Source organism: Ylistrum balloti, unplaced genomic scaffold (assembly GCF_031769215.1).
Source record: "Ylistrum balloti isolate Yb309-2 unplaced genomic scaffold, AGI_CSIRO_Ybal_v1 Utg369958, whole genome shotgun sequence".
Lineage (NCBI taxonomy): Eukaryota > Metazoa > Mollusca > Bivalvia > Pectinida > Pectinidae > Ylistrum > Ylistrum balloti.
Window position 1 is genome coordinate 749651 of NW_026782057.1, and position 26053 is coordinate 775703.

General features: G+C 33.2%; 1 protein-coding gene across 2 annotated transcripts; it reads right to left on the reverse strand.

The window, feature by feature from the left end:
• Positions 1 to 1517: 1517 nt before the first annotated feature.
• Positions 1518 to 25904, reverse strand: LOC132547485 (probable UDP-sugar transporter protein SLC35A4). 2 transcript variants are annotated; one of them, XM_060211240.1, is made up of 10 exons: positions 25857 to 25904; positions 13154 to 13251; positions 12372 to 12477; positions 11049 to 11207; positions 10316 to 10374; positions 9996 to 10058; positions 9528 to 9675; positions 8988 to 9084; positions 8146 to 8207; positions 1518 to 6361 (listed from the first exon to the last, which is right to left on the reverse strand). In XM_060211240.1, exons 1-10 carry the CDS (start codon positions 25890 to 25892, stop codon positions 6164 to 6166), a joined length of 1026 nt encoding a protein of 341 aa, XP_060067223.1. In that variant the 5' UTR covers positions 25893 to 25904; the 3' UTR covers positions 1518 to 6163. The 2 variants fall into 2 exon arrangements, with proteins under 2 accessions (XP_060067223.1, XP_060067222.1); XM_060211239.1 differs by lacking the exon at positions 25857 to 25904 and adding an exon at positions 16162 to 16244.
• Between the last annotated feature and the right edge of the window lie 149 nt (positions 25905 to 26053).

The window sequence follows — 26053 nt, forward strand, 5'->3', positions numbered from 1 at the left end:
ACCATTTATCCATGTGTAAAAGTTTTTCTTGTTGTATAAATATCACTGGCATCATTGGCGTTTGTCTCATGATGTTTGAGCATGTTTTTTTTTTAAAAAATAAATATTTATGAGACACTAAAGCTTGGGTTGTCACATGAACAAAGCTGCCTAAAAGAATATTATTATCCCTACAACTAATCACTTATATGAATGCGGCTATGACAGGTCCGTTACGACATGCTTTCCATAAGTTTGGGTTATTCGTTACATTGAATTTTAAGTGAAACTGAACCATTATTCATTAATGTACACCTGAAAGCCCCTTAAATATACTGACCTCGTCATTGTCATTATTTTTCTTGGCATATATTTTGCATTCTTCACGAATACAAACGCACAATATGTTCAACAGTTGGAGAGAAAACTACATCTGTAATAAGATTACTAAATTTTCTATTAATGATATCTAACGTAACGGTAACACATCGGCAAGCTCTCTCCTCTCGACTCTAAAGGCCTCTGAATCGAAACAAACTAACAAACTGACTGACTGACTAACTAACTTACACTAACTAACTAACTAACTAACTAACTAACTAACTAACTGACTGACTGACTGACTGACTGACTTACACTAACTAACTAACTATCTAACTGACTGACTGACTAACTTACACTAACACACGCACACGCGCGCGCACACACCCTCACACACCACACACATATCTTCTTTGGCCATAGTTTTGGAGAAATCCGTGATGGTGGGACGTATTTTACATTGTTAAGTTTTTATGCTATTCCAGTATTTTTTAACAGTAGACTATTTATGCATAGTGAAGTTATATGCGATCCTGAAATTAGCACCAACTAATTAATTAATGTAATGAATGAATTTGATTTATAATTGAAGTGTACTGTGTATATAAACACTCTACTACCAATATTGCAGTAACATAAAATCTTTTCTTTAAAGATGTTTGTTCTTCTTTATCTTTTATTATTCAAGTCTCCGCATTGCAATTTCCTTTGTACCATTTCTAAATTGTTTTCGATCTCGAGAAATGTATTGGGCCTCTTTGGTTCCTGAAAAAGGACGAAATTGATGATAAGCAATAAGCCAAGCCAGCAATCGGATACTTATGTTTACAGACATGGAGTTCGATTGGAAACAATGTGTGCTTCCATTTATATTTTTTGTATGTTAATGGTGATTACAAAATACAAGACGGAAATGTAATCTCCCGCGTCAAATTCTCGATCATTAAAATTTCCGTCAGAGTCGGTGAACACCAAAACCAAGGTAAAATCTGCAAACACTGGAATTTTTCACAAAAAACTCCTTCAACACATCGTCAATCATATCTTCCGATCATCTTAGAAGTCGTCTGTGTTGAGATGTTTGCGATTTGAGATACAAGAACTTCCCACAATTATGAAAGCACAACTTGGTTTTCAAACGGTTTCTTCACTATCTTTCGTCTAGATTAGTGATCAAAAGAATTCACCAGTATCCAAAAATTAAGTCTGGAAGATGATCACGCTGGTCATATTTTATTGTATAATTGTCAAATATTGTAAAATTACAGAAACATATGAGATTCATCACGTGATGATATTAAAATTAATTTGACAATGGAATTCGTGCGATAACAATAAAATATATACCTAAAAGGTAAAAAAAATGTCATACGTTCATTATTTTAAAATGTCATGAACCACACAATACACAAACAAAATAAAACAATTCATACAAATGAAAAAAACTGTTAGCAAGATTAACCCATTTATACAATTCCTTCACATTTTCATTCAATTTTAATTTAATGCAGTTTCATAGAGAAGTAAACCGCGGAAGTAATCCCCACAGTAACATAAGTGATGTTTTCGTCGCACAAAAAAATTGTGTTAAGTGTGCGTGGTAGTTCGAATCTACACAAGAAAAACACTTCAGTAACGTTATGAGAATTTTAAAACAAACCAACTAATCATCAGATAACGTAGCTTAATGCAGGATTTCTTTGCATAAACATATAAAGACTAACTTTGTTTTTTACATTAAGGAACAATAACGGATTTCTTTTTTCTATAATTACATGTATATATGCTGCAATCGATTCCTACCGGCTATAAACATTATATAGAATTTCTTGTGTACAACAAATCTGCGTTAAATTGAATGGTTGATATAAACGAGTGAAAATATAGAATAAGTGTATGATGATTCCACCATCAGTACGTTAGTTCCATTCTCTAGAGTAATTATCCTCGATACTCCAGGAGTTACGATCACTTTCACTCTCTGTGCTCCTGGAGTATTTCCAGGCCGAACTGAAACGAGGTCATTTGGCCTAGATCGGGTTTCGGGACAAGAAAAAAAAACTTGACCAATCAAATACTCATATACGCTAATTTAAAAATTACGACACCAAACTTTGAAGCCAGAAAAGCACGCCGTTATGTGACTTCGATATTCGTTTGTTTTACACCGAATGATCAAACCAGTCTTCTCGCTTTATCCACTAGGTGTCACACAGGGAACCTTAAATTTTTCAAGGAAATTAACATTTTTTACAATATTCACCCAATTGTTTCTGTCTACGAACAAGTTTGTATTAATCTAGTCAGTTCTCCAAATCAAAAAAATTAACAAAACAAAAAAATTAAATTAGATACAAAAAAAAAAAAAAAAAAACGTTCACAGAACTGTTTTCAAAGACACGTAAAACATGCACCACCAGTCAGCATATAAACATTAGAATGTGTTTACGAAAATTCTTTGATTGTATCTACCATGGATAAGTAAAGCAAATACGCATTGTTGAAAATGATTGGAATTTCTTTGGCGGCAGGATACTATACAGAGTCTGAATTAATAAATGGAGAACGTTTCAGAGATTAAATTTGATCTTTCCGAGTATGTAATAATGATACTACCCTTTGTGCAAGCAGCACGATACAACATACTGCTTGCTTACTGGTGTAATATATGCTTAAGTACAAACCGATAAAAGCATACAAATAAAAATCTCTTCAATAATTCAGTACCTGTCATTGCATTCAGAAACACAACTTGGAAACAAACGATGGTGAAACTGTTTCACGTAAAATATTTCGTCGATACATACACTATCACGGAAACTGAATGTGGTAAAAACAACGCCATTCAACACAAGGACAATGCTGCTAAACCGAGAGATAATGGATAAACGAATAAACACAAACATAAAAGCGAAATAATAACTGAAGAACAAGAGACTGGTTGAAACTAGTCGTTACTCATGACATCAGTTTTGGTTGAATTGATATTTGGTTGAAAGAACTGTCAGGAGTGCCAATATGGTGACACCTGTCAGTGATTTACAATTAAAAGTTTTGACTATTGCTACTGCCTCTAATTAAAAAAAAATAAAAAAAGCTAGGTTTTTTTTTCACATTTTGTCCGAGTCACAGTTAACTTAATGTTAAGTCGAATTTTGTTGTCGATAGGGAGGACATGGTACAATATCAATTATTCATGGATCAGCTGAAAACATGATACTTTTTCAGGTCGGTCATATTAAGACATTTTCGAAAAAGTTCCAGTTAACAGTAAAAGAAAAAAAGGAATGTGTTTTTCCGACTGCCATTTGGTACGTGTTTGGTACCAAATACAGAGACATCCCGTCTCATAATCTGTCCAGCACTAACATGCAATGCTCGAAGTCAGAATACACAAAACAGCTGTTAGATCAGCTGATGTTACTATAAATACGTACATCAAAACAGCAGATAGAATAGAATAATATTTTAAGGCTTAACAATATATATATTTACAACACTGAAAAAGCAGTATTAAAAAGGGAACACATGAAAGCGTTAGAATTAATTGATCTATGGTGTAGTGTGTACTGGTCTTCGGTATGGTTATATAATCATATATATGTTCAACAAAAGTATACCACTTCATGTCTACCAAAATATTTTAAAGCCTTACTCCTCCATGTTATCCATTATCTTGCTTTCAAATAACACAGAATTAAAATATTACCTTAAAATTTAATGTTTCGTAAAATGTATCGATAATTCATAAAAATATACATGTACTCATTTGATTTTATCATGACAACATCTTTCATTAACATCTTTAAACAGAAAAAAAAACATAATGCTGATTACAAATCTTTCTTATAATGCTGCGTCAACAACCTAGATTCCTTCATCACAAAAATGAAATTATAGGTTTTTTTCAGTAATCACCATACACAAACCTGTACGTAGAAATCACACTAGAAGTGTAAAAGCAATAGTTTAAAGCAAGAAGCATCTCTCTACAGGTCCAAACAAAACGAAAATCCATTCAATGCAGGTACTCACCTGAACATCATACCATATAAAATAAAACTTCACTGACATCAATGACAGAAAAGTATTCTAATAAATACCATGTGACATAATCTCGCTATATAAATACCACGCTCATCATTAAGTAAAAAAACATCAAATAAATACAGCATCACAGCTCTATCAAGGACCCACACAACATTCCAATATGAAGTTAAGCAGTATACAGTGACTTTGATGATCATTTTCGTATTGATTTTATCACAATGTTCTCATCCTTCAAAACAGGGAGGGAAGTAATTAAATATAAAGGTATTGATTTGATTTATGAAACGTATCATTAACACTGATTTCTCAAAAATACATGTTGAATACTTTTGATTTTTAATGTATATGAAAACAACAGGCCCAAAAGGCCTTTATGGCTCATCTTGATATTTAAGTCAATAATGCAAAACTTTATATTTCTTTGTAAGGAAAATATTTCCCCTGATGAGCCTCACCCCACAGATACAGCTTCAAATTCCCTAGGGGTGGGGACAGAGATCAGTTGTTAATCTCTTGATGTCCAGCAGTGCTATCAAGTTATGGGATGGTAATTTCAATTTCAAAGACAAAATCAGTTCTGGGGTGGGACCAGACCCCAGGACAAATTATCAGTTATGATTGAGTTTGTCTCCTGATGCTCAGCAATGCTACTGTTATTCAGTGGGGATCACAACTGTTTCAAATAACCAAATGTCCAAATGAACTGTTGATGATGACATGAAAATAAAGTAAATCTACTTGGTGGTTAGAATTTCTCTACCGGGCCCCAACACTTTGACCCCAGGTGACAGAGAATTACAATTTATACAAAACTTATTTTCCTTTACCTAAACATGCTCCAGGCCCTATTGGGCCTCGCCCCTCTAGCCCCAGGGGGCCGAGACCCACCATTTATACCACACTGATTTTTCTTGGTCTAAGCATGCTTCAGAACAATTTTGGATAGCATCCTGAATTTCTTGAAGAACAAGATAAATTTTTAAGAATTCCATAAAACCGTTTTCCGTTTCCCCTAGGATGCCTCTGACCAAATATTATTAAACTAGTAGCAAAATATAAGTTTACAGATGCTGAGCGCCATGGTATCCTTAAAGCTCACCTGGCTCGATAAAAACTAAAAAGGATAAAAACATTAGGTTATATAAAAAGCTCATATCTATAACGGCTCAAAAACTGATTCACTGCTATGTGTTGCTGCTGATACTTTGATGCAAGATAAACATTTTCCATATTTAATTGCAATAAGTCACAGTAATATGTATAAACAAACATTTTTGGAATCTTTTATGAAATTGTTTGTCCTATTTTAATGACACTTTAATAAAGAATGCAGAAACTGTCCTTATACTTGAAAAACTACTTAAAGAGTTAATAAATTGGGGCCAAAACAGATTTTCAATTTCTAAGAAACTGATCTGTCATTGCTGAAAGGTAAGTCAAGTGGCTGCAGAATGAAAATATTATTTGTTTCTGATGTGCAGGTATTTCTCGACCACCCGAAATCTCATTGAGAGATTGTGCAATGTTTGGTGGAATATTCAAAATTTGAAAGTACCATGTCTTAAAATGTTTTCATTCTTGATTCATTGTTTTCATCTGTGAATTGAGTATTGAGGACCATAGAACCCTTGTTTTCACGATTGCAGTTGTGGCTTAAGAGCAGAAGCTCATTATATAAACTTAATTCACAGACTCAGCAAAAAGTCTTAGATTTGTTTCATAAATCCCATATTCAAAATAAGACCTCACTTTCAAACATGACAAACATCCAGGAAGACATTTTCAGCTATTGAACAAGGATGACAAGCTGACATCATTTCCTATCAATATGGTACAAACAGAGAGCAACAAGTACGAGAATTAAAGACAACACGAAAAATGAATTAATCCTTGTGTTAAAAACAGATACTGAGAGTCCTGTGGCGACAAGCATGGCACATGACACGACGAACAGACGTGTTATATTACTGGCATGCTTCATTATCACAGACATGATGAGACCGTTGGTGGCCTGTAAAAAGAAAATCAAAGGACTGACTCTCTTGACAGCAAATACAAGCCAAAAGCTATGAAGACAAAATTGAAGTACTGAAAGTTTGAATCATGATAGTAAAGTATGTTACAGCCTATTAAAGCTGTCCATTCATCTTTTTAACATGTCATGTCCATGGTATTGGCAAAATAATTATTTACTGAATATAACAGCAACCTAATATGTATAATAACAAGAGATCCCAGAGGGATCTTGGCGCCCACCATTTGAGGATCTGTTTTCAGTTCTTGAAGATTTGTTTATCTTTTTTTTGTTACAGGTGTTGTAAATGTTCATGAACTGGTCTTCATTGAATGTACTCAATGATGGCAAAAGATATTTTTATTAAGCACCTATTAGCAAATATCATTTGAAAAAGATCCCAAAGTATTATTAGATATCAGTCAGTTACAGGTGGATAATGGACATGGTCTTGAATCAATATGATAGAATATCGAAGAAAATATGCTTGTGCTGTATTACTGTCGACATCCAAGAAGGCTGCCTGTGGGCCACCTTGATTTCAAATCAGTCCAAAAAAGGTACAATGCACAACTAGGGACCAAGGGAAACCAATACCTATGAAATATCAGAAGGATCCATCCAGTACTTCCTTAGAAATAGCGGTAACAAGATTTTACTCTCAAAATCCAAGATGACGGCCTGTCAGCCATCTTGATTTCGAATCAGTCCAACAAAGGTACACTGCACAACTAGGGACCAAGGGGAACCTGCATATGAAATTTGAGAAAGATCCATCCAGTACTTTTCCATAAATAGCGGTAACAAGAATTGTTTACGGACGGACGGACGGACGGACCACGGACCACGGACGCAGGGCAATTTGAATAGCCCATCATCTGATGATGGTGGGCTAAAAAGAGAGAATGACATACATAAACATCTGCAAATTTCAACCTATGATAAGTAAATCTTGATGTCAAACTTGAAATGATATGCTACCATTAATGTGTTGTTGTGTTGACCTCATTTAATTTTTTTACCTGTATTTTCTTTGTCTGACCTCATTATATATCTTAACCCGTATTTTCTCTTTGTCTGACCTCATTATATATCTTTACCTGTATTTTCTCATTGTCTGACCTCGTTATATATCTTTACCTGTATTTTCTCCTTGTCTGACCTCATTATATATCTTTACCTGTATTTTCTCATTGTCTGACCTCGTTATATATCTTAACCTGTATTTTCTCATTGTCTTACTTCTTGACATATCTTTACCAGTATTTTATCATTGTCTGACCTCGTCATATATCTTCACCAGTATTTTCTCTTTGTCTGACCTCATTACATATCTTTACCTGTATTTTCTCATTGTCTGACCTCGTTATATATCTTTACCTGTATTTTCTCATTGTCTGACCTCATTATATATCTTTACCTGTATTTTCTCATTGTTTGACCTCGTTATATATCTTAACCTGTATTTTCTCATTGTCTTACTTCTTGACATATCTTTACCAGTATTTTCTCATTGTCTGACCTCGTTATATATCTTCACCAGTATTTTCTCATTGTCTGACCTCATTATATATCTTCACCAGTATTTTATCATTGTCTGACCTCGTCATATATCTTCACCAGTATTTTCTCTTTGTCTGACCTCATTACATATCTTTACCTGTATTTTCTCATTGTCTGACCTCGTTATATATCTTTACCAGTATTTTATCATTGTCTGACCTCATTATCTATCGTTACCTGTGTTTTTTTCCTTGCCTGACCTCATTATATTTCCTTACCTGTGTTACGACAATCATCCAGGTAAACACACTATAACCTCTGAATGGATGAAACTGGCTTTCTGTAAAAACATTATAAAGTTGATATCTAAGCCAAGTACTTTTGATTCAATTGGAAGATATCAGAATCTATTTAATGTAGATAACTGATCTTTTTGGGAAGTCAAATGATGTTAATTAACTTTTTTTGGAAATCCTTGAAGTCCTGATTAATGCACGAATCTCAACATATTTTTAATAGGGGTTGGGGGCTAAATTCTTAGCAATCTTACTATACACAATTGAAACAAGAGGCCCATAGGGACTGTGTTGCTCACCTAGTAGCGTTTGATGAAATTGATTGACTTAAACAAAAGGAAAAGTATTCAAAACACTTGATCTATTTCCCTTATCTGGCCCCACCTCTCTTCCCAACCGGGAGATTATTTCCTCTTCCCTCAAGGATGCTTCAGACCAAATATGCTCAAAATCCACTTATTCATTCTTGACTAGTAATGTTTTAAAGGAAAAGTTGACAGTCATATGGGTGGAAAGATGACAGACTGTGGTATCCCTAAAGCATATTTGTCCCTTTGAGCCAGGTAAGCTAAATAGTTAAAGAATCCTTGAAAATACTTGCTTTACATTACAATTCAAGTATTCCATGCAATTTGAACTCTTACTGCCATCCAAAGAATAAAACCTAAATATGACAACTATATGATACAGGGAATGAAATATGAAAACATGAACAAAGGACCATAACTTTGTAAATTGTAGTTATAGGTATCACACCACCATTGAAATATATATGGTTTAGAAGGCTCGACTGTAAGTTTCTAACTGTGGGTTGATAATTGTACCTGTTTTTGGGTGATCCATTTCCTGTAAAAACCAGCTACAGAAGTTGATGACAATTCCAAACATATACAGCAGAATATTCTGATAATGTAAAGACATCTGAAAGTAAAAGCAGCGAAGGTCAGTTGTGAATTCAATCAAAACTTATTTCATCTCAATAATATCAAACAAAGAAATATACACTTCTATTATTTCATAAATATACCATAAAACTTCTCTCCACCAGCTGAAGAGTTATAAAAATCTTAATGATTTTAAGACTTAAATAAAAAAATATTGATAAAGTTTTTATTCATTGAAATTCAGCAGTTTTGGGAAAGAGGTTTCATTGATGACCACAAGAACTAACACTTTGTGGAAGAGAATTGCTACAGCTACAATTATGCAGTTCAGATTTAGAATTTTTTTTAATCCATAAAGCATTTGCTAATTCTCTATAAAACAGTTTTAATGAGGATAAAGTTTCCATCAAGAACATTTGATCAAAGTCACAGAGTCAGCCTGAAGACGCCAAACACCAATAAAGATGTAACACAACGTACCACAACGTTCTTTTTCAAGATGTATTCTGTGGCGACACCTGCCAGACCAGACAACGTACAGTAGATCACCATCATAACTAGACCTAGAATAGTCACATGGATTTCTCCAGCAGTTTTCATCTCTCCTTTTTCTTGTAGTCCACCATAGCTGCAATTTAAATTAATATTAGATATTATCAAAACATCCTAATGCTGTTTCTAGAGATAGATAACATATGAAAAAAATAACTAATTCTTCAAAAATCAAACACCTGACACATCAGAGGAAAGATTTGTCAAACATTGATTTTCCTGTTAAAAAAAAGAAAACAGTTTTCAATCACTTTTATCCTGACATTAAATCCTTGATCATATTTAGTATTTTATCTTCAAATTTAAATAAAGAAATGAAACTACAATGGTGATGTGCTGTAATAAGCCTTACCCAATGGAATGTTGCATAATATGTGTTGAATATAAACCTTTTACCTATTACAAAAGCCAGCAAATGTAAGAATTCCAACAGAGAGCCACTGGTTTAGGGATAAATTTCTGAAAAAAACGTATTTATTATGTTATTTCATTGAAATACAAGAATCTATGAACGACCTCTTAGGGTAGACTAAAAATGCATCATGTTAACAGTGGTAATTAAATTTATTGTAGAGATACATAATTTTTATCAAATAATAATTGTATTAAATTGCATTAAACAATTGATTCCAAAACACAATCTTCTACATTTGTTTATTCCTCTTTAGGCAAGGTATCTGCTAGGTATCAGGCAGGGTATCTACTTTTGAACTTACCTTTTGATAATAAGTCTGTATAATATAGCCGTTGATACTATCTTCAAATTACTTAATACCTGGCAAAAGTTGATCAAATATATTGCATTCTTTACATAGGTACAAAATGTCAATTCTATGTTCTTGTACACAATATCAGTCAAGGCCGAAGAAAAATTAAAAAGAAACATCCATATAAAACAAAACGATTTTAAAAAATGAAATTGCCAAAATTGTTTCAATATTTCATGTTTTTCAATAAATAATTTTGCTAATTTTCTGTACTTGAATAAACACTTTTGTTTTTTTGTAGATCTAATTTCATAATTAAAAAACAAGACGGTCAACAGGACTATCAACCATTCTAAGCTACTCGTTAAACATGATCATGTTCAAGTATTGGCGCACACACATTTGAAAGAGTGAACAAAGCTGCATCTCTCAATTCATTTTACAGTATCATAGATTTCTCTACAAAATCACTTTTGAATGCAATTTTTTTTAATTCTTTATGAGTTGTTTAGATGTTTACAGATATTTGCCAAAAGGATGAAGTATTTGTTAAGACTTTTATGCGTACATGTTACAGGTCAAGCGTCAAACAATATAGGTGTTTTAAGAAGAAAGCCTTTTTCAGATCTTTGACCTCACCTAGTTGAAAGTAGATCAAAATTATTTACATTATTTTTACAAACTGTATCTCCATATTCTAAGTAGTACAATGAGTCATACAAGCAAAGATATCATACACTACCTGGTAAGAAGCAGGGTCCATCTGAAGCTGCATGTGTACAGCCAGATTGTTGTTGATAAAATAAAGGACTGCTGGTAGTGCAAAGGGGAGACACAGGGACAACGATGGTGGATGTAACTCATATCCACTGGCATGTAGGAGGATGGCAGACACCAAAAACTGTAAAATATGGCAACCAATTAAAGGTACATCTTCATACAGGGGGTGTAACTCCTACCGAATGACTCGTAGGAGGATGGCAGACACCAAAAACTGTAAAATATGGCAACGAATTAAAGGTACATCTTCATACAGGGGGTGTAACTCCTACCTAATGACTCGTAGGAGGACAGCTGACACCAAAAACTTTAAAATATGGCAACCAATTAAAGGTACATCTTCATACAGGGGGTGTAACTCCTACCTAATGACTCGTAGGAGGACAGCTGACACCAAAAACTGTAAAATATGGCAACGAATTAAAGGTACATCTTCATACATGGGGTGTAACTCCTACCTAATGACTCGTAGGAGGACAGCTGACACCAAAAACTGTAAAATATGGCAACAAATTAAAGGTACATCTTCATACAGGGGGTGTAATGACTCATAGGAGGACAGCTGACACCAAAAACTGTAAAATATAGCAACGAATTAAAGGTACATCTTCATACATGGGGTGTAACTCCTACCTAATGACTCGTAGGAGGACAGCTGACACCAAAAACTGTAAAATATAGCAACAAATTAAAGGTACATCTTCATACAGGGGGTGTAACTCCTACCGAATGACTCGTAGGAGGACAGCAGACACCAAAAACTGTATATACTTTCTGAAGTTGTTCTTCCCTTAATTTCATTTTTCTGACTTGGCTTCTACTGTAAGCTTGAAGTATGATTGTTCACCATGTTTGTGAATATGTATTTTCCCACTCCCATTTTAGTAAAAATAGAGTCCCTAAACCTATTTTTAAAAACAGAAAGACAGACATTTTCAGAAATATATGTACATGGCAATATACATATCTGGTAAATATAATTAATTACTAATTATAACATGTAATACTAGAGTTTGCTCTCTTCAAAGCAATGAACTGGTGAAAACCACTAAAAAATAGAAGTACATGTATTACAAAAACAGTTGTGAACTTCTTATTGCACATATTTATTTAAAAGACTGTGCTTTGTGCTCTTTTGATAAAAGTTTTTTATGGCCATTAAAAAGACCAAAAGGTAATATACTTCTAGTGGTATACTAAAAATATTTAACCAACAATCAGCTTGCTAAAACAATGATCTGGGAATGGAATAACACAACAAATGGCAGAAGCCAATCTGACTTACCTTCCCAATCTCCATCATCAGTACAACAGAGGATGAATTAAAGGGAATCTTGCCATCCACTTCACACAGATTGACAAAAGTAGAATATGACCCATACACCAAAGTTCTGAAAATTACAGAGAACTTTATGAATTCATGTATTTCTGAGAAAATCTCTGATCTAATTTAAAGTTATGGTGCACCCTGTTTTGACCCTAGCATTTTACATAACAGTAGTACGTACATATTTTTATCTGACAGTAAGTCCACCCGGAACTATTGGCAGTAATAATCAGTATCATTGAAAACTGGTGTTGCCGAGGGGGTGTATATATTTATTGTCCCTCTAAAATTTGTTACAAAATTATAAAATTATCATCCCTACAAAAATAACCTTTCATACAGTATTTTAATTCACATACTGTACTAACAATGTTTCAATATACATGTACAGATTTGAAAGACAAGTGGACCATCATATTTTTCCACATTTCAACAATCTGAGTAAATGACTTTCAGTAACAAGTGCATGCTTTTTTGTACAGAACATCTTTGAAAGATCAAAGAAAGTAACTTGGAGACAAGTCTGTCTTTCAGAAATTTTTGTGCCCAAATAATGTATTATGTTTTATTTTATTCCATTGTTTTTAGGATAATCAATTAAAGCATTATCATCTAACACTTCAAACATGGCACACCTTTTGAAAAATTAGTAAAAATTATATTGGTGGCTGAAAATTCTCTTTTGATAATGCAATCATTTATTTCATTATCAAATCAACAATATAGTTTTAGGAACCTACCCGGTGCAGAGAAGTGCTGCCCATCGCAGCGAAACAAACATGTCTTTACTGCATCTGTTTTTCTTAAACTGGTATACATGTGTCGGTAACTTGTTAGTCTGTAAATATAAAGAAGTGAAGACAATAAAGTTTTTATGAAAAATGAAGTTATAACCAAAACAACCACACATAACTTCCATCAGTACAAGAGTCAAATATCTCACGTTTAAACTTTATGTTACCAATTTCGTTTCTTGAGAACAAAAAAAAAATGAAATTTCAGAAGATATGTGATGAAAAATGGTATGCAATTGATCATTTAGATAACAAGAGATCGGAAAGGGATCTTGGCGTCCACAATTGTTTGATCTTTATTTGCTCTTTGAAAGTTGGATTTTTTTCCCTTCTTCTTGTCTCTGTTTTTGTGCTTTATGAAAAGGCATGATAATTTTAACCTGCCAGATCCAAAATGGCTGCTGAGAGCCATTTTGTTTCTTCTGATCAATTCCAAAATCAAACGGGCTAAAGGAGAGACCAAAAGAAACATACATATGATATTTGATAGATATCCATTCAGTACTTCTTAAGAAATAGGGATAACAAACATTACAAGGTGAAATACAAAATGGCTGTCTGCCTGCCATTTTGTTTTTCTGAAAAGTCCCAAACTCAAGCAGGCACACCTAGGGACAAAGAGAAACATACATATGAAATTTGAGAAAGGTCTATAAAGTGCTCTTAAAAAAGAGTGATAAACTTTCAAATTCAAATCTAAGATGTCCATCTATCTGTTTGTGTTTTTCTGATCAGACCCAAATCAAACAGGCACAACTTGGGACCAAAAGAAACCTACAATTGAATAATCTACCATCTGATGATGGTAAGCTAAAATAAAATAGAATCTTAATTCAAACTCAAACTGATGCAACTTCAGGGTGTAATATGAACAAAAGAAAGCAAGAGAACCCAGAGGGATCTTGGCTCCCACCATTGTTTGATCTTTATTTGCCCTTTGAAAGATGGATCTTTTCCCTTCTTTCCTCTGTTTTTGCTCTTAATGATAAGACATTTGAACATTCATTTGTTAAAATTGTGATGATAATCATTACCTGCCAAATCCAAATTGTTTCTTCTGATCAGTCAAAATCAAATGGGTACAAGTAGGAGACGAAAGGGAACATACGTACGAAATTTGAGAGATATCCATTCAGTACTTCTTAAGAAATAGGGATAACAATCTTTACTAGGTGAAATACAACTTTTGAAGTCAAATTCCAAGAAGGCCGTTTGCGGGCCATTTTTTTTCTATTCAGTACACAAAAATCAAACAGGCACAAATAAGGCAAAAGGGAACATCCATATGAAATTTGAGAAAGATCCATAAATTACTTCTAAAGAAATAGCAATAACAAACTTTCAAAGTCAAAATCTAGATGATCGCTTTTCGGCCATTTTCTTATTCTGATCAGATCCAAAATCCAAGTAACCACCTGTTGGCCATTTTGTTTTTTCTGATAAGTCCCTAAACTAGACGGCAACAATAAGGGACCAAAAGGAACCTAGTTCTAATATTTGAGAAAGATCTGTACAGCAGTTCTCAAAATTTAGCCATGACAAACTTTCAAGGTAAAAATCCAAGATGGCTGCCTTTTAGACATTTTTTGTTTTGACTAGTCCAAAAATTAGATGGGCACAACTAGAGACCAAGTGGAACCTACATAACAAATTCAAGTGAGATCCAGCCAATACATTTCAAGAAACAACCATAACAAACTTCATTGAAGAAATCCAATATGGCCACCTTTCAGCCATTTTGTTCTTTTTTATCAATCCCAAAATCATTTAGGACTTCTCAAGAAAGAGGGATAACAAAAATTGTTTAAGGACGGACGACAGATGGATGGACCACGAATGCAGAGTGAAAATGAAGAGCCCACCATCAGATGGTGGGGTAAAAATATACACCTTGAAATAGCAAATGAATAAGACCAGATGTTCTGGAATGGTATATGTATATCTTAAAGGTATAATGGCTTTTAATAAGTCTTTCACCACATCTTTATCAGTCAAAGTTGATGGTTTTATTTCCTCAGATGTACAGGATACATAAGGTATGTGCAGTGCTCCTGATATGAACTTAAGATTCAAAAGATGACACCTCTAAGTGCTCCACTGAACATCCTACTAGCTAAAAGTAATGCTGGTCTTTAAGATTAAATAGAAATAAAAGTTAGTTTTTGAAAGTCAAACAAGAATTAGGCACGATCATTGATATCCCAATAACAATGTAGCTTTATTTTATTGCATCAAACAATTATGATGACACAGCCCAGTAGAATGTCCCTGATTATATCACTTAGGGTAATTTTTATGTGGTACTTATGGTTTCCTGTGTATGCACTGAAAAATCTCAACTTAAACCAAGCATCTAAAATCTTAATTCTGTAGTACCCCCTATTTTCATGGTTATAAGTCGCACTGGCATATAAGCAACAGAGCCCATTTTCATCAGTTTTTTTTTTTACTTTATCCACATAAAAGATGCACTGGAATATAAGCCACACCCTTTCTTATGAAGTGGTAACTGTTATGTCGACCAAACTTTGTTGATATAACAGAAAACGAAAGTCAACACTTATTAGAATTTGCAAGTGGATTATGTACAAATAATCCTTTGTTTTATTGATCTATTTTAAATATTACTGTGATCTTTCAAAATACATAAAACAGTTAATGTTAAACTCTATAACTCCAAAGATTATGTATAGATATAGGGCCTGACATTAAGTGTGATTTACTAAACAATCTCTTTGTAAACCCCACGAATACTTTTAAACCAGGAACAGCAGATGAAGTCACCCATAACAGACAGAAGCCATTTCAGTATCCTCCTTCCCCTTAATTAGTTCATTTAGAAAGTGAGAAGATTTTAATGATCATCACAGTCACAAGTAAATGTTGTATAAATTTGGGAAGTTGAAAAACACACTGGAAGCAATCTATGAAAAACTGTTTTTTAAAACCCCTACCTTTTGTGTAGAGTCACCTGTGTCTGATTTATCATCCATGTTGGCAAGACTTGAGATCAAATGTACTTGTATGATTTATAATTCAGATTCACTGGTCACTTGATGCTACATCTTCAATCACAAAATAACCACTCATCACATTTTTTCAGCTAAATCACCCTAAATATTTTTAAAAAGCCTGAAAAACCACGTCAAACATACACCAGTTTATTTATGTGCATTCTTAGTAACTGCCTTAAGCAAGCAATCAGTTGACAGGCAACTTTCTTTGTTGTTTTCAGAACCACAGATAACATTTACAAACTATACGTAAACGTAAATTTTAATGTTCTTCTTTAAAGTCATTTAACTAACAAGAGGCCCAAGGGGCCTTAACAGTCACCTGAGGAATATATGTCAATAATCTGGGGATTTTAAAATGTTGCAAAAATGTAACAACACTTGTGCAGGACAATGTGTAAAACATCTGTACCAAGTTTGAACATGACCCACCCAATGGTTCTTAAGAAGAAATCCATAATGTCTTAGCCAAACAGAGGCCAGGGTGGCCATCTTGGATTTTGAATCGCCCCAATAAGGTAAAACACTTGCCAGGACCTTGTGTAGAACATTCGCATCAAGTTTCCCACTCCCCCCCTCCTGGGGCCCCTATTGGGGCCACGCCCTTTTTCTTCGCAAACTTGAAGCGGCTTCCCATGGGGATGCTCTGTGCCAAGTTTGGTCAAAATCCATCCACTGGTTCTTGAGAAGTAGTCATTTAATGAAGGTTTTTACATCTGGCCCCGATATTTTTTTCATTCGCAAACTTTGTAGACCTTCCCATAAGGACCATAAATATCAAATATGAATTTAATCTGACTGTTGGTTCATGAGAAGAAGATTTTTAAAGATTTACCTAATTTTACCCCCTTTTTCCTCCTCCTGCGGCACCTATTGGGGCCACCCCCTCTTTCTTCGCAAACTTGAAGTGGCTTCCCATGGGGATGCTTTGTGCCAAGTTTGGTCAAAATCTATTCAGTGGTTCTTGAGAAGAAGACGAATATGTGAAAAGTTAACAACGCACGACACACGATGACAGACAAATCATGATGGCAATAGGTCACCATGAGCCTTCGGCTCAGGCGACCTAAAAAGCAAACAGAATTCTTTTATCATAAAAATATACAATGTTTCTCACAATTTTTAACACAATTAAGTACACAAAATGATAACTTGAATATACATTGTAACCAACACAAAAAAATGTAATATTTGTTTCTAAAAGCCAAATTAAACGAAGTGTTAAAGGGGCACTAGAGCTTATAACTGTACACTTTGTATGATATCTAAATAATATAAATATATATACAATATCTAAGATTTAGAATGCAAGAATGAAGATTTCATAATAATATTTATTTTACTTTTCCACTAGTGCTGTAGTAAAGTTTCACCACCAGTGTTACTTAAGCATACTATTAGTATGTTCCATCACTGTTCTGACAGCATTCCCTCTGGTAGTTTTAAAACACATACACTGATTCACTCACAAGCCTTTATTTGTGATTTTTCCCCCATTATTTTTATCAACATCTACACATTTATATCCGGGATGTATTGCTTCCAAGCAAACAAAATATTTGTACTTTGTAACATACTTAAGAAAATGAATATTCTCAGATCATGAAATATATGTATAGGTAAACACTGACCTAAAAACATCAAAACAAGTTATATAACGATACATCTAGATATTTACACCACTGCTTTCACCTGTATGAAGACCTTTCAGGCATATGCAAAAATGATTTTAGCAGGTTTTGTCACATTTCCTCAGACATGACACATTATTACATACGTTTGTATGGGCTCATTACAAAGATATATCTATATATGATCAAGATCTTAAATGAGTTTTCCTTTCATGTTTCATAATTTCTAATATAAAATGAAAACAAATTTAGGCTTTGACTAATACCTCGGGTTACAGAGGCAACTGTTAATAAGGTTGATGCCACAAAAACAGGAACAGAATTAAATGCCTTGATTAACAACACACAGAATTGAGACAAAGGATATTTATAGAGAGAAATCCTAAGAGGTAGCCTCAATAATGACATGTGAAACCTATTGTTTTGCAATTTATTGGCAAAAAGTTGAGCATGTGGCAAAAGGAATCCAAGTTGAGTCTATAATAAATGTGATCTTTGAGAGGCCTGAACAAATTTTTCAACTTAGATAGGCAGTGTATCATGTATCAAAAGAAAGAAGTCACTCTGTACTACATCTTGACCTTTAACCTAGAGAAAAAAAAAATGAAAAAAAAACCAAGAGTCCCATGAGGTAGTACATGATACCCCCGTCATTGATCGAATGAGCATATTGCAACAAGACAGGGAAGGAAAGTGATGTTTAACACATGAAGGTCATTTACAGACGGTGCCAGTTGTGTAATAGTGGAGGAATCAAGGGGCCATAACTATAATGGTAATGAATCTCCCTATGAAACTTGAAGTTGATCAATTGAAAACTACTTGCAATATTGAGGAGACACTATTTTGATAATTCAATAAAGGGCCATGACTCCGTGAATTACAGTAAAAAAATGCATTCATCAAACTTGTGCAAGTGGTCATTGTAATGAACCTTCCTATCTATTTTGAACTTGAGCTGTGGAAAGCTAATTGAGATATTGAACAGGCACTGTTTTGGTAATTGAATGAGGGGCCATAACTCCCTGAATTACAATCCAAAAATTACGGCGATCGAATTTGTCTGAGCTATCGTGGTATTGAACCTCCTATAAAGTTTATAGCTGATATGTATAAAAATGCTTCAGATTCCATGCTGCAATACTCACCATTTGAACTTCATACTTGAGGATTGGATTCACCTTGGTGAGGGTGTATGTTGGTGTGAGACTGTCATTTCCCAAATTTCCTTGTCGTAAGAAATTTGAAAATTTATATTAAGAAATACAAGAGTATCAGTGAAACTAATGAATGCTCCTGAAAACAACTTTAATTTGTTGGACACAATCTTTTAATAAAGTGGCAATAATTCTGTGATGAAGGAGTTGTGGGCCCAAACATTGGTATACTGCACATTCTCTTAGTATGATTAATGTACACACCAAGTTTCATTATCCTACCTTCATTACAGGCAAAGTTATGCTCTGGACAAGATATCTTAATGAAGAGCAATTACTCTGTAATTGAGAGGTCCAGCACCCTGAATTTGGTACACTGCACATCTACTTAGTATGACCAATGTATACATCAAGTTTCATAATCCTTGTTTAGCTGTCATCAAAGTTATGCTTCGGACATGAAAGGATGGACAGACAGACAAGGCGGCAACTATATGCTTCCTTGAAAGCATCATCAGCAATAATATATTTAACTATTAAAATTTAAAGTTTTAATTTTTTGGATCGGTGTACCTTATTTCCAGTTTAAGGTTCAGGAATTTTCATCTATGAATGAGAAATACAATATCTGTTATGCAGAAGCAGCTGAATGATCCTGACTTGGCGTAAAAACTTATCCTGTCTCCTTATATTTTGATACAACTATATTTATGGATGTACTTACAATATTTGTAATTTATTTTTTTTTGTAATTTTTTATTTTTAAGCATTTTTTACAAGTATAGTTAACATCACATAAGCATACACACACTCCACACACAGAAACTTGCATACCTGTATAGGATTGTAACTATTTGTGAATCAATAACTTAAGTATATTGTAGATAATATCCTAGTTTACACAACATTCTTATCTTCATAGTTGCCATCAGCATTAGAATATTGCAATCAGGATTCATCCATAGATATATAATTAAGAAAATATGGTCTACAAAAACCAATTACCATTTCTATATACACAACAAAACACATTACACACACACACACACACACACACACACACACTTTCCTTCCACATAGAGAGACAGAGAAAAAGAAAGAGAAGAAAAGAGAGGGTGATAGTGGGCTAAACATTCATATCACATCTATGTATCTCACTCACCAACAATTTCTAATCTTTTTCACTTACATTTTGAAACCCTCACACACTTTAGAGGAGAATAGCAGAGATAAAAAGAGACAAGCAGCAAGGAACAAGACAGAGGGCTAGTGGAAGAGAGAAAAATTATATATGAGTATATTGAAAATCTAAAATACACAATGAAAGGTCATTTTATTCTTTGTAAAGTCTGCTAGTCCTGGAGAAATTTTGAGCTGGTGAAGATTTTATCATGAATATTAAGATAGTATCATTAAGTAGTATTAAGTACACATACTATTGAATGGTTCATCAAGTAACATTTATATATACATGTATGAGTAAAGCTTTATGATGTAGGTATATGAAAACTATGAGTATGATTGAAAGAGAAAGGGTGAAAAAAAAAAAAAAAAAAAAAATATATATATATATATACTATATTGGCCTAGTAATTATAATGTTATTATACAGCATCAGAGAGTAAAACCAACTGAGGGAAGACTACAGTATTGATACTACACAGTAAAATGAAACTACATCGGTCTATATAATGCATGCAGTTATTTCAGCATAATCAAGTTATCCTAGTGCAGATTGTAAAATGTTTACATACATTATGTCTGAAAAAACTCATACAACAATAGACACATAATAAATCATAGATTATTAAGGGTTTTCATTTTACAGTGAAGTATATTTACCTGCACAAATTATTATGCAATTTCTATCAAAGACTTCCATTTTCTCCATTCATTTTCAAATCTGACCTTTTTGGAGTCCCCTTGACTATTTGCTATATATTTCTGAACAGAGTAGTATTCTTTGATAAAATTTACAAATGCATTAATGTTTAATCTTCTATGATAGCATCTAGTCTTATAGATATAATTCTTAATAATTATTAGTATTACATTGTCAATTTTTGCTGATGTAAGCATTTGATGTTGTAATGAAAATCCAAAGAGAAATTTTTCTTTATTATAAGCAAAAGGAATAACAAGTGCTTCTAGAAGTACTTCAAGACTTTGTAAAAAATTTTGTACTTCTTGACATTCCCGCATGATGTGGATTATGGTTTCCTGTTCTACATTGCATAAGGGACAGAGTGGACTGGCAACTAAACCTAATCTGTAGATAAAGGAGTTCGTTGTCAGAATGTGATGGACTAATCTATATTGAAACCATTGTAGTTTTGTATTTTTAGTTACTTTAAAAGGAATTTTGTAGATTTCTTCCCATTGCAAATTATTTAATTGGATCTTATCCTCCCATTTTTTTCTGCCAGAGGGAATAATATCGTTTTTAATCATAAGATTATACAAATCTTTAGACCCTTTCATCTTTTTTATGAAAAAATAAACATTGATGGGTATAAAAGGATATTCAATTGAAACTGCCCTAGTATTTTCAAGATCAACTTGACCTAAATATGATTTTATAGAAGATAAGATACCACGGTATGTAAGAAAATCTGTGTTTATTTGATATAAGTGGAAAAATTCCTCAAAAGTATAGAAAGTGAGAGTATCACTGTCTTTTATTAAATCATTCACAACAATAACCCCCTTTTTGTACCATTCCTTATAAAATATAGTTTTCCCCCCAATAGTTAGACTCTCATTGTACCATAATGGAGCTTTAAAGATGAACTTTTCCCATGTTTGCTTTACACCACTTAAACTATTGAATCTTGTCCATGCCAGAAAGACATCCTTCCAGAAATCATTTTTACAATTATTTTGACATAGTTTAATATACTCATTACCACAATTTGAAAGCTTATGTAGGTCAATATATGTATTTAAAATGATTTGCCACTTTCCAGACTTTTGATACAGCCTCCTTAACCAACTTAGCTTAAGCGAATCTATAAAGGATCTTATATTTACCATTTTGAGACCCCCTCTGTAATATTCTTGGGTTATGATATCCCTCTTAACTTTATCAGAACTCCCATTCCACAAGAATTGAAAAAGCATTTTATTTAACCTAATCAAAAATTGATTGTCTGGATTTGGTAAAGAGATAAATAAATGAGTAAATTGAGGTAACAACAGAGATTTAATTAGCTGAATTCTCCCTATTGGAGTAAGTACTCTTCTACTCCATGTTTTAATTAGTGATTTTAATTTGATTATTTTCTTATCAAAGTTCAATTTGGGGATCTCATGCAGGTTAACACTAAATTCTATTCCAAGGAGGGTAAACTTATTCTTTCCCCACTGTAAATTTAATTCGGGTAAAAACATATCTTCACTATAAATTTTACTTCCTATCCAGATCACCTGTGTTTTATCTATATTCAATTTTAAACCAGAAATTCTCGCAAATGTATTTAATTCTTCAATGGATTCTTTCAAAGATCTTTCAGTACCATCTAATATGAGAGACGTATCATCTGCATATTGAGAAATTAGGATTGGACTATTATTTATCTCTATACCCTGAATCATCTTATTGTTTCTTATCCTTATGGAAAGTATTTCCACACACAAAATAAAAATATATGGGGCGATTGGGTCGCCTTGGCGACAACCTCTTTTAATACTTAGAAAAGAGGACAAATTACCTCCTTGATTGATAGTTGAATAAACATCTGTGTGTAAAACTTTCACCCAGTTTCTCAGACTAGAACCAAAATTGAAAAATGTTAAGACTTTAGATATAAATTCCCATGACACTGAATCAAAAGCCTTCTCAAAGTCAATCATTAATAACATACCTGGAATATTATTTTCCTCAGTAAATTGCTTGATATCATAAACTAATCTAGTATTTTCCCCAATATATCTACCCGCAATAAATCCTGTTTGATCATCACTGATTAATGTATTTAAAATATTTTTTATTCTACCTGCTATAGATCCTGAAGCAATTTTATATACAATATTTAACAATGATATGGGTCGCCAATTTTTTAAGTATTGTCTAGGCTTATCTCCCTTGGGAATGCATGTAATAATTCCTTGTCTCTGAGTTACAGATAGTGAACCTTTATCATACCCACAATTTATGGACCGAACAATAAAAACACCCAATTGTTTCCAAAAACACTTAAAAAATTCTACAGTAAAACCATCGGAACCAGGACTTTTATTATTTTTCATATTTTTTAATGTTATTGCTGCTTCTCCCAAAGTAAGTAACCCTTCTAAACTTTCAGATTGAATATCATCTAATTTTGGAACCACAAATGAGTTTGTAAAATCATGCAAGTCTATGTCTTCGGTATCATGACTGTCATAATATAATTTTTCATAAAAAGAGCGTACTTCTTCTAATATTTCATCCTGATCGGTAATAGTAATGTTTGATTTCTGTATCTTAGGGATGATCTTGGAGGTAAAATTTCTGTTTTCTAAACTCAAAAAATAACTAGTTGGCTTTTCCCCTTCTTCTTGCCATCTGGCCCTAGACCTTATAATACTTCCATTTACTTTTTTAAGTCTCAAGCTTTCTAGTTCCTTTTTCTTGCTATCTAATTATTCTAAATCTACACCTTCTTGTTCTTCTAATTCTTGTATCACTTTTTTCAAATTAAATTCGTGCTTATTTTGTTGTTTCTTTTTATAAGAAGAGTAAGAAATGCTTTTGCCCCTAATTTCCATTAGAAGTGTTTCCAGAAAAAGTTGATCATCGATCATAAAAGTTAAATCTGCATCTGGAATATTACTTATGTTGTTAATGTTGTAAACTGGCAGGCAATATTGTACTTTTACATCCAGAATAAGTTGTTTTACCATATTAAGATATTCTTGATCATATAAGAGAGATGAATTAAATTTCCAAAGCCCTTTCCCCCTTCTAAATTCATTAAATTTTAAAACAATTATAGGAAATGAGTGGTCAGATCTATATCCAGATTCGATGGCTGATTTTTGGATACTAGACAATAAATTTTGTGAGGCAAGAAAGAAATCTAACCTTGCCTGTTTTAAAGGGTTTTTCTTTCGCCATGTATATCTTTTACTTTCTTGATTTAATTCTCTAAAGATATCAACTACAGAATAATTCTCAATAAATTCTAAAACTTTCTCTCTGGCTTTCTGGTTATTAATATTTGTAATTTATGATTATACTCAAGTATTGGAATGTTCAAGAATTTTCTAGCAAACACCTATGTGTCACAATAATACGTACACAGGTATTGGAAATAAGAAAGTTTTTTTTCTTCCAAAAAGGCAAATTATGTAATATTGGTGACTTAACGAATACAGTAATTTCTAATGACAAATTTATTAAGAAAGATAACGCCAATACTGATTTTCTAAGATACAATAGAATAGTCCAAGAAATCAAGAAATGTTAAGAAAATTTTGATAACTAGGAGCAGTAATTTTACTCGTCCTGTTCTTCCATGGCCAGTCCAAAATTTTTCATCAGAGAGAAAAACGGAGGGGTGGAGTTGTGGGGGGGAGGAGGGGGTCAAAAGCAAGAAAATTCTCAACAGATTTTAATGACGAGATATGTTAAGGGAGGATTTTCATAAACATATTTGTTCTTTTGGTAAGATAAATGATAACAACATTCAAATTGATTACTTGGTTTAACAATTACATCCTTTTGGCATAAAATAAAGTTAACAATCATCTTATTTTGCATTTTTATAAAACAATGTAAGTACACAACTTCCACAAGTCACTATAAATATTAATTCATTATATTTTCCATCCTTGATCACTATAAAGTCAAAACTTGTAGTAAAGTAGAGATGCTTAAAAATGAATTTGTGTATGAATGGAAAATATTAGAAAGACTCATATAAATTACAAAATAATACATTCTCTTTACATAAATAGTGATAATTATTACCTTTAGATGATTTTGTTACTTGTAATTTTCAATACATCAGTTCTAAATATCCGACATAGTCATCATGTATAAGCTGCATCATTTTGCTAATACCATTGCAACCTGCCAGTTCCCATTCCCTCCTATTTTTTAAAACACCTTCTCATCCTCAAAATCACTCTCCAATCTTGTGGACCACGTTTTAAATGTTTTTGTATACTTGTCCTTTTTTCCTTTTTTCGTGGCTTTCTGCCTTCATGTTGTACGTATGTAAACTTCATTTATTTCAACTTACAATGATCAGTCTTGGTATAAGTGCATAAGGAAACTAGATCAAGATAATCTGAGGAAAGCCCACATTCGTTCTGAAAATAAAAACCTGGATGGCTAAGTGAAAGATAAGTGCATTACCACTGTGACACCTGTTCACCATCTTATGATCAGATGATTGATGTTGATACATTGGTATCAAAATAATGATAAGATGATGATGACGTTGTTGAGGAGGAGGAGAACGACCATGATACGGAAGACACATCTGTACATGTGGGTTTGTCAGATTGTGAATCTTGTTTATATGTATGTTTCAGAATCTTGAAAAATATAAAAACAAATAAAAAAAGACCGATTCAGTGAAGCCATATCAGGCAGTTCAAAATGTGCAGCTTGTTGATCAATTTGAGCTCAATTTTGAGCAGTGTCTTTTGTATATTAGAAATAGTATGTTTGTGTATGTACATGTATAAATGCAAATATCAAATTTTTTGTTCAAGAGATATCAAACAGACAGCTTTTAGTACACTCCTTCGATCCCATGGCATTTCCCAATCACTGCCCATAACCTTGACGTGCAGCTTGTTTGCATGTGTATATAGTGCATATGTTTTGAAATAAACACCTTGCAAAGTGTCTTACTTGAAAATGGAGGTCAAATTTCTTAAATCCATACATCACTAGGGTACATGTCTTCCACTTTCATTTTCAGCCACCTAAGTTTCTAATGCATAAGTCTAGAGGCATTCCGAAAAATAAGGCTAATTGTTCCGAAAAGTCTGTTGGACTTCCTTTTCCGGTACCTCCAAAATGGTGAGATATCCACCATATAATAAACA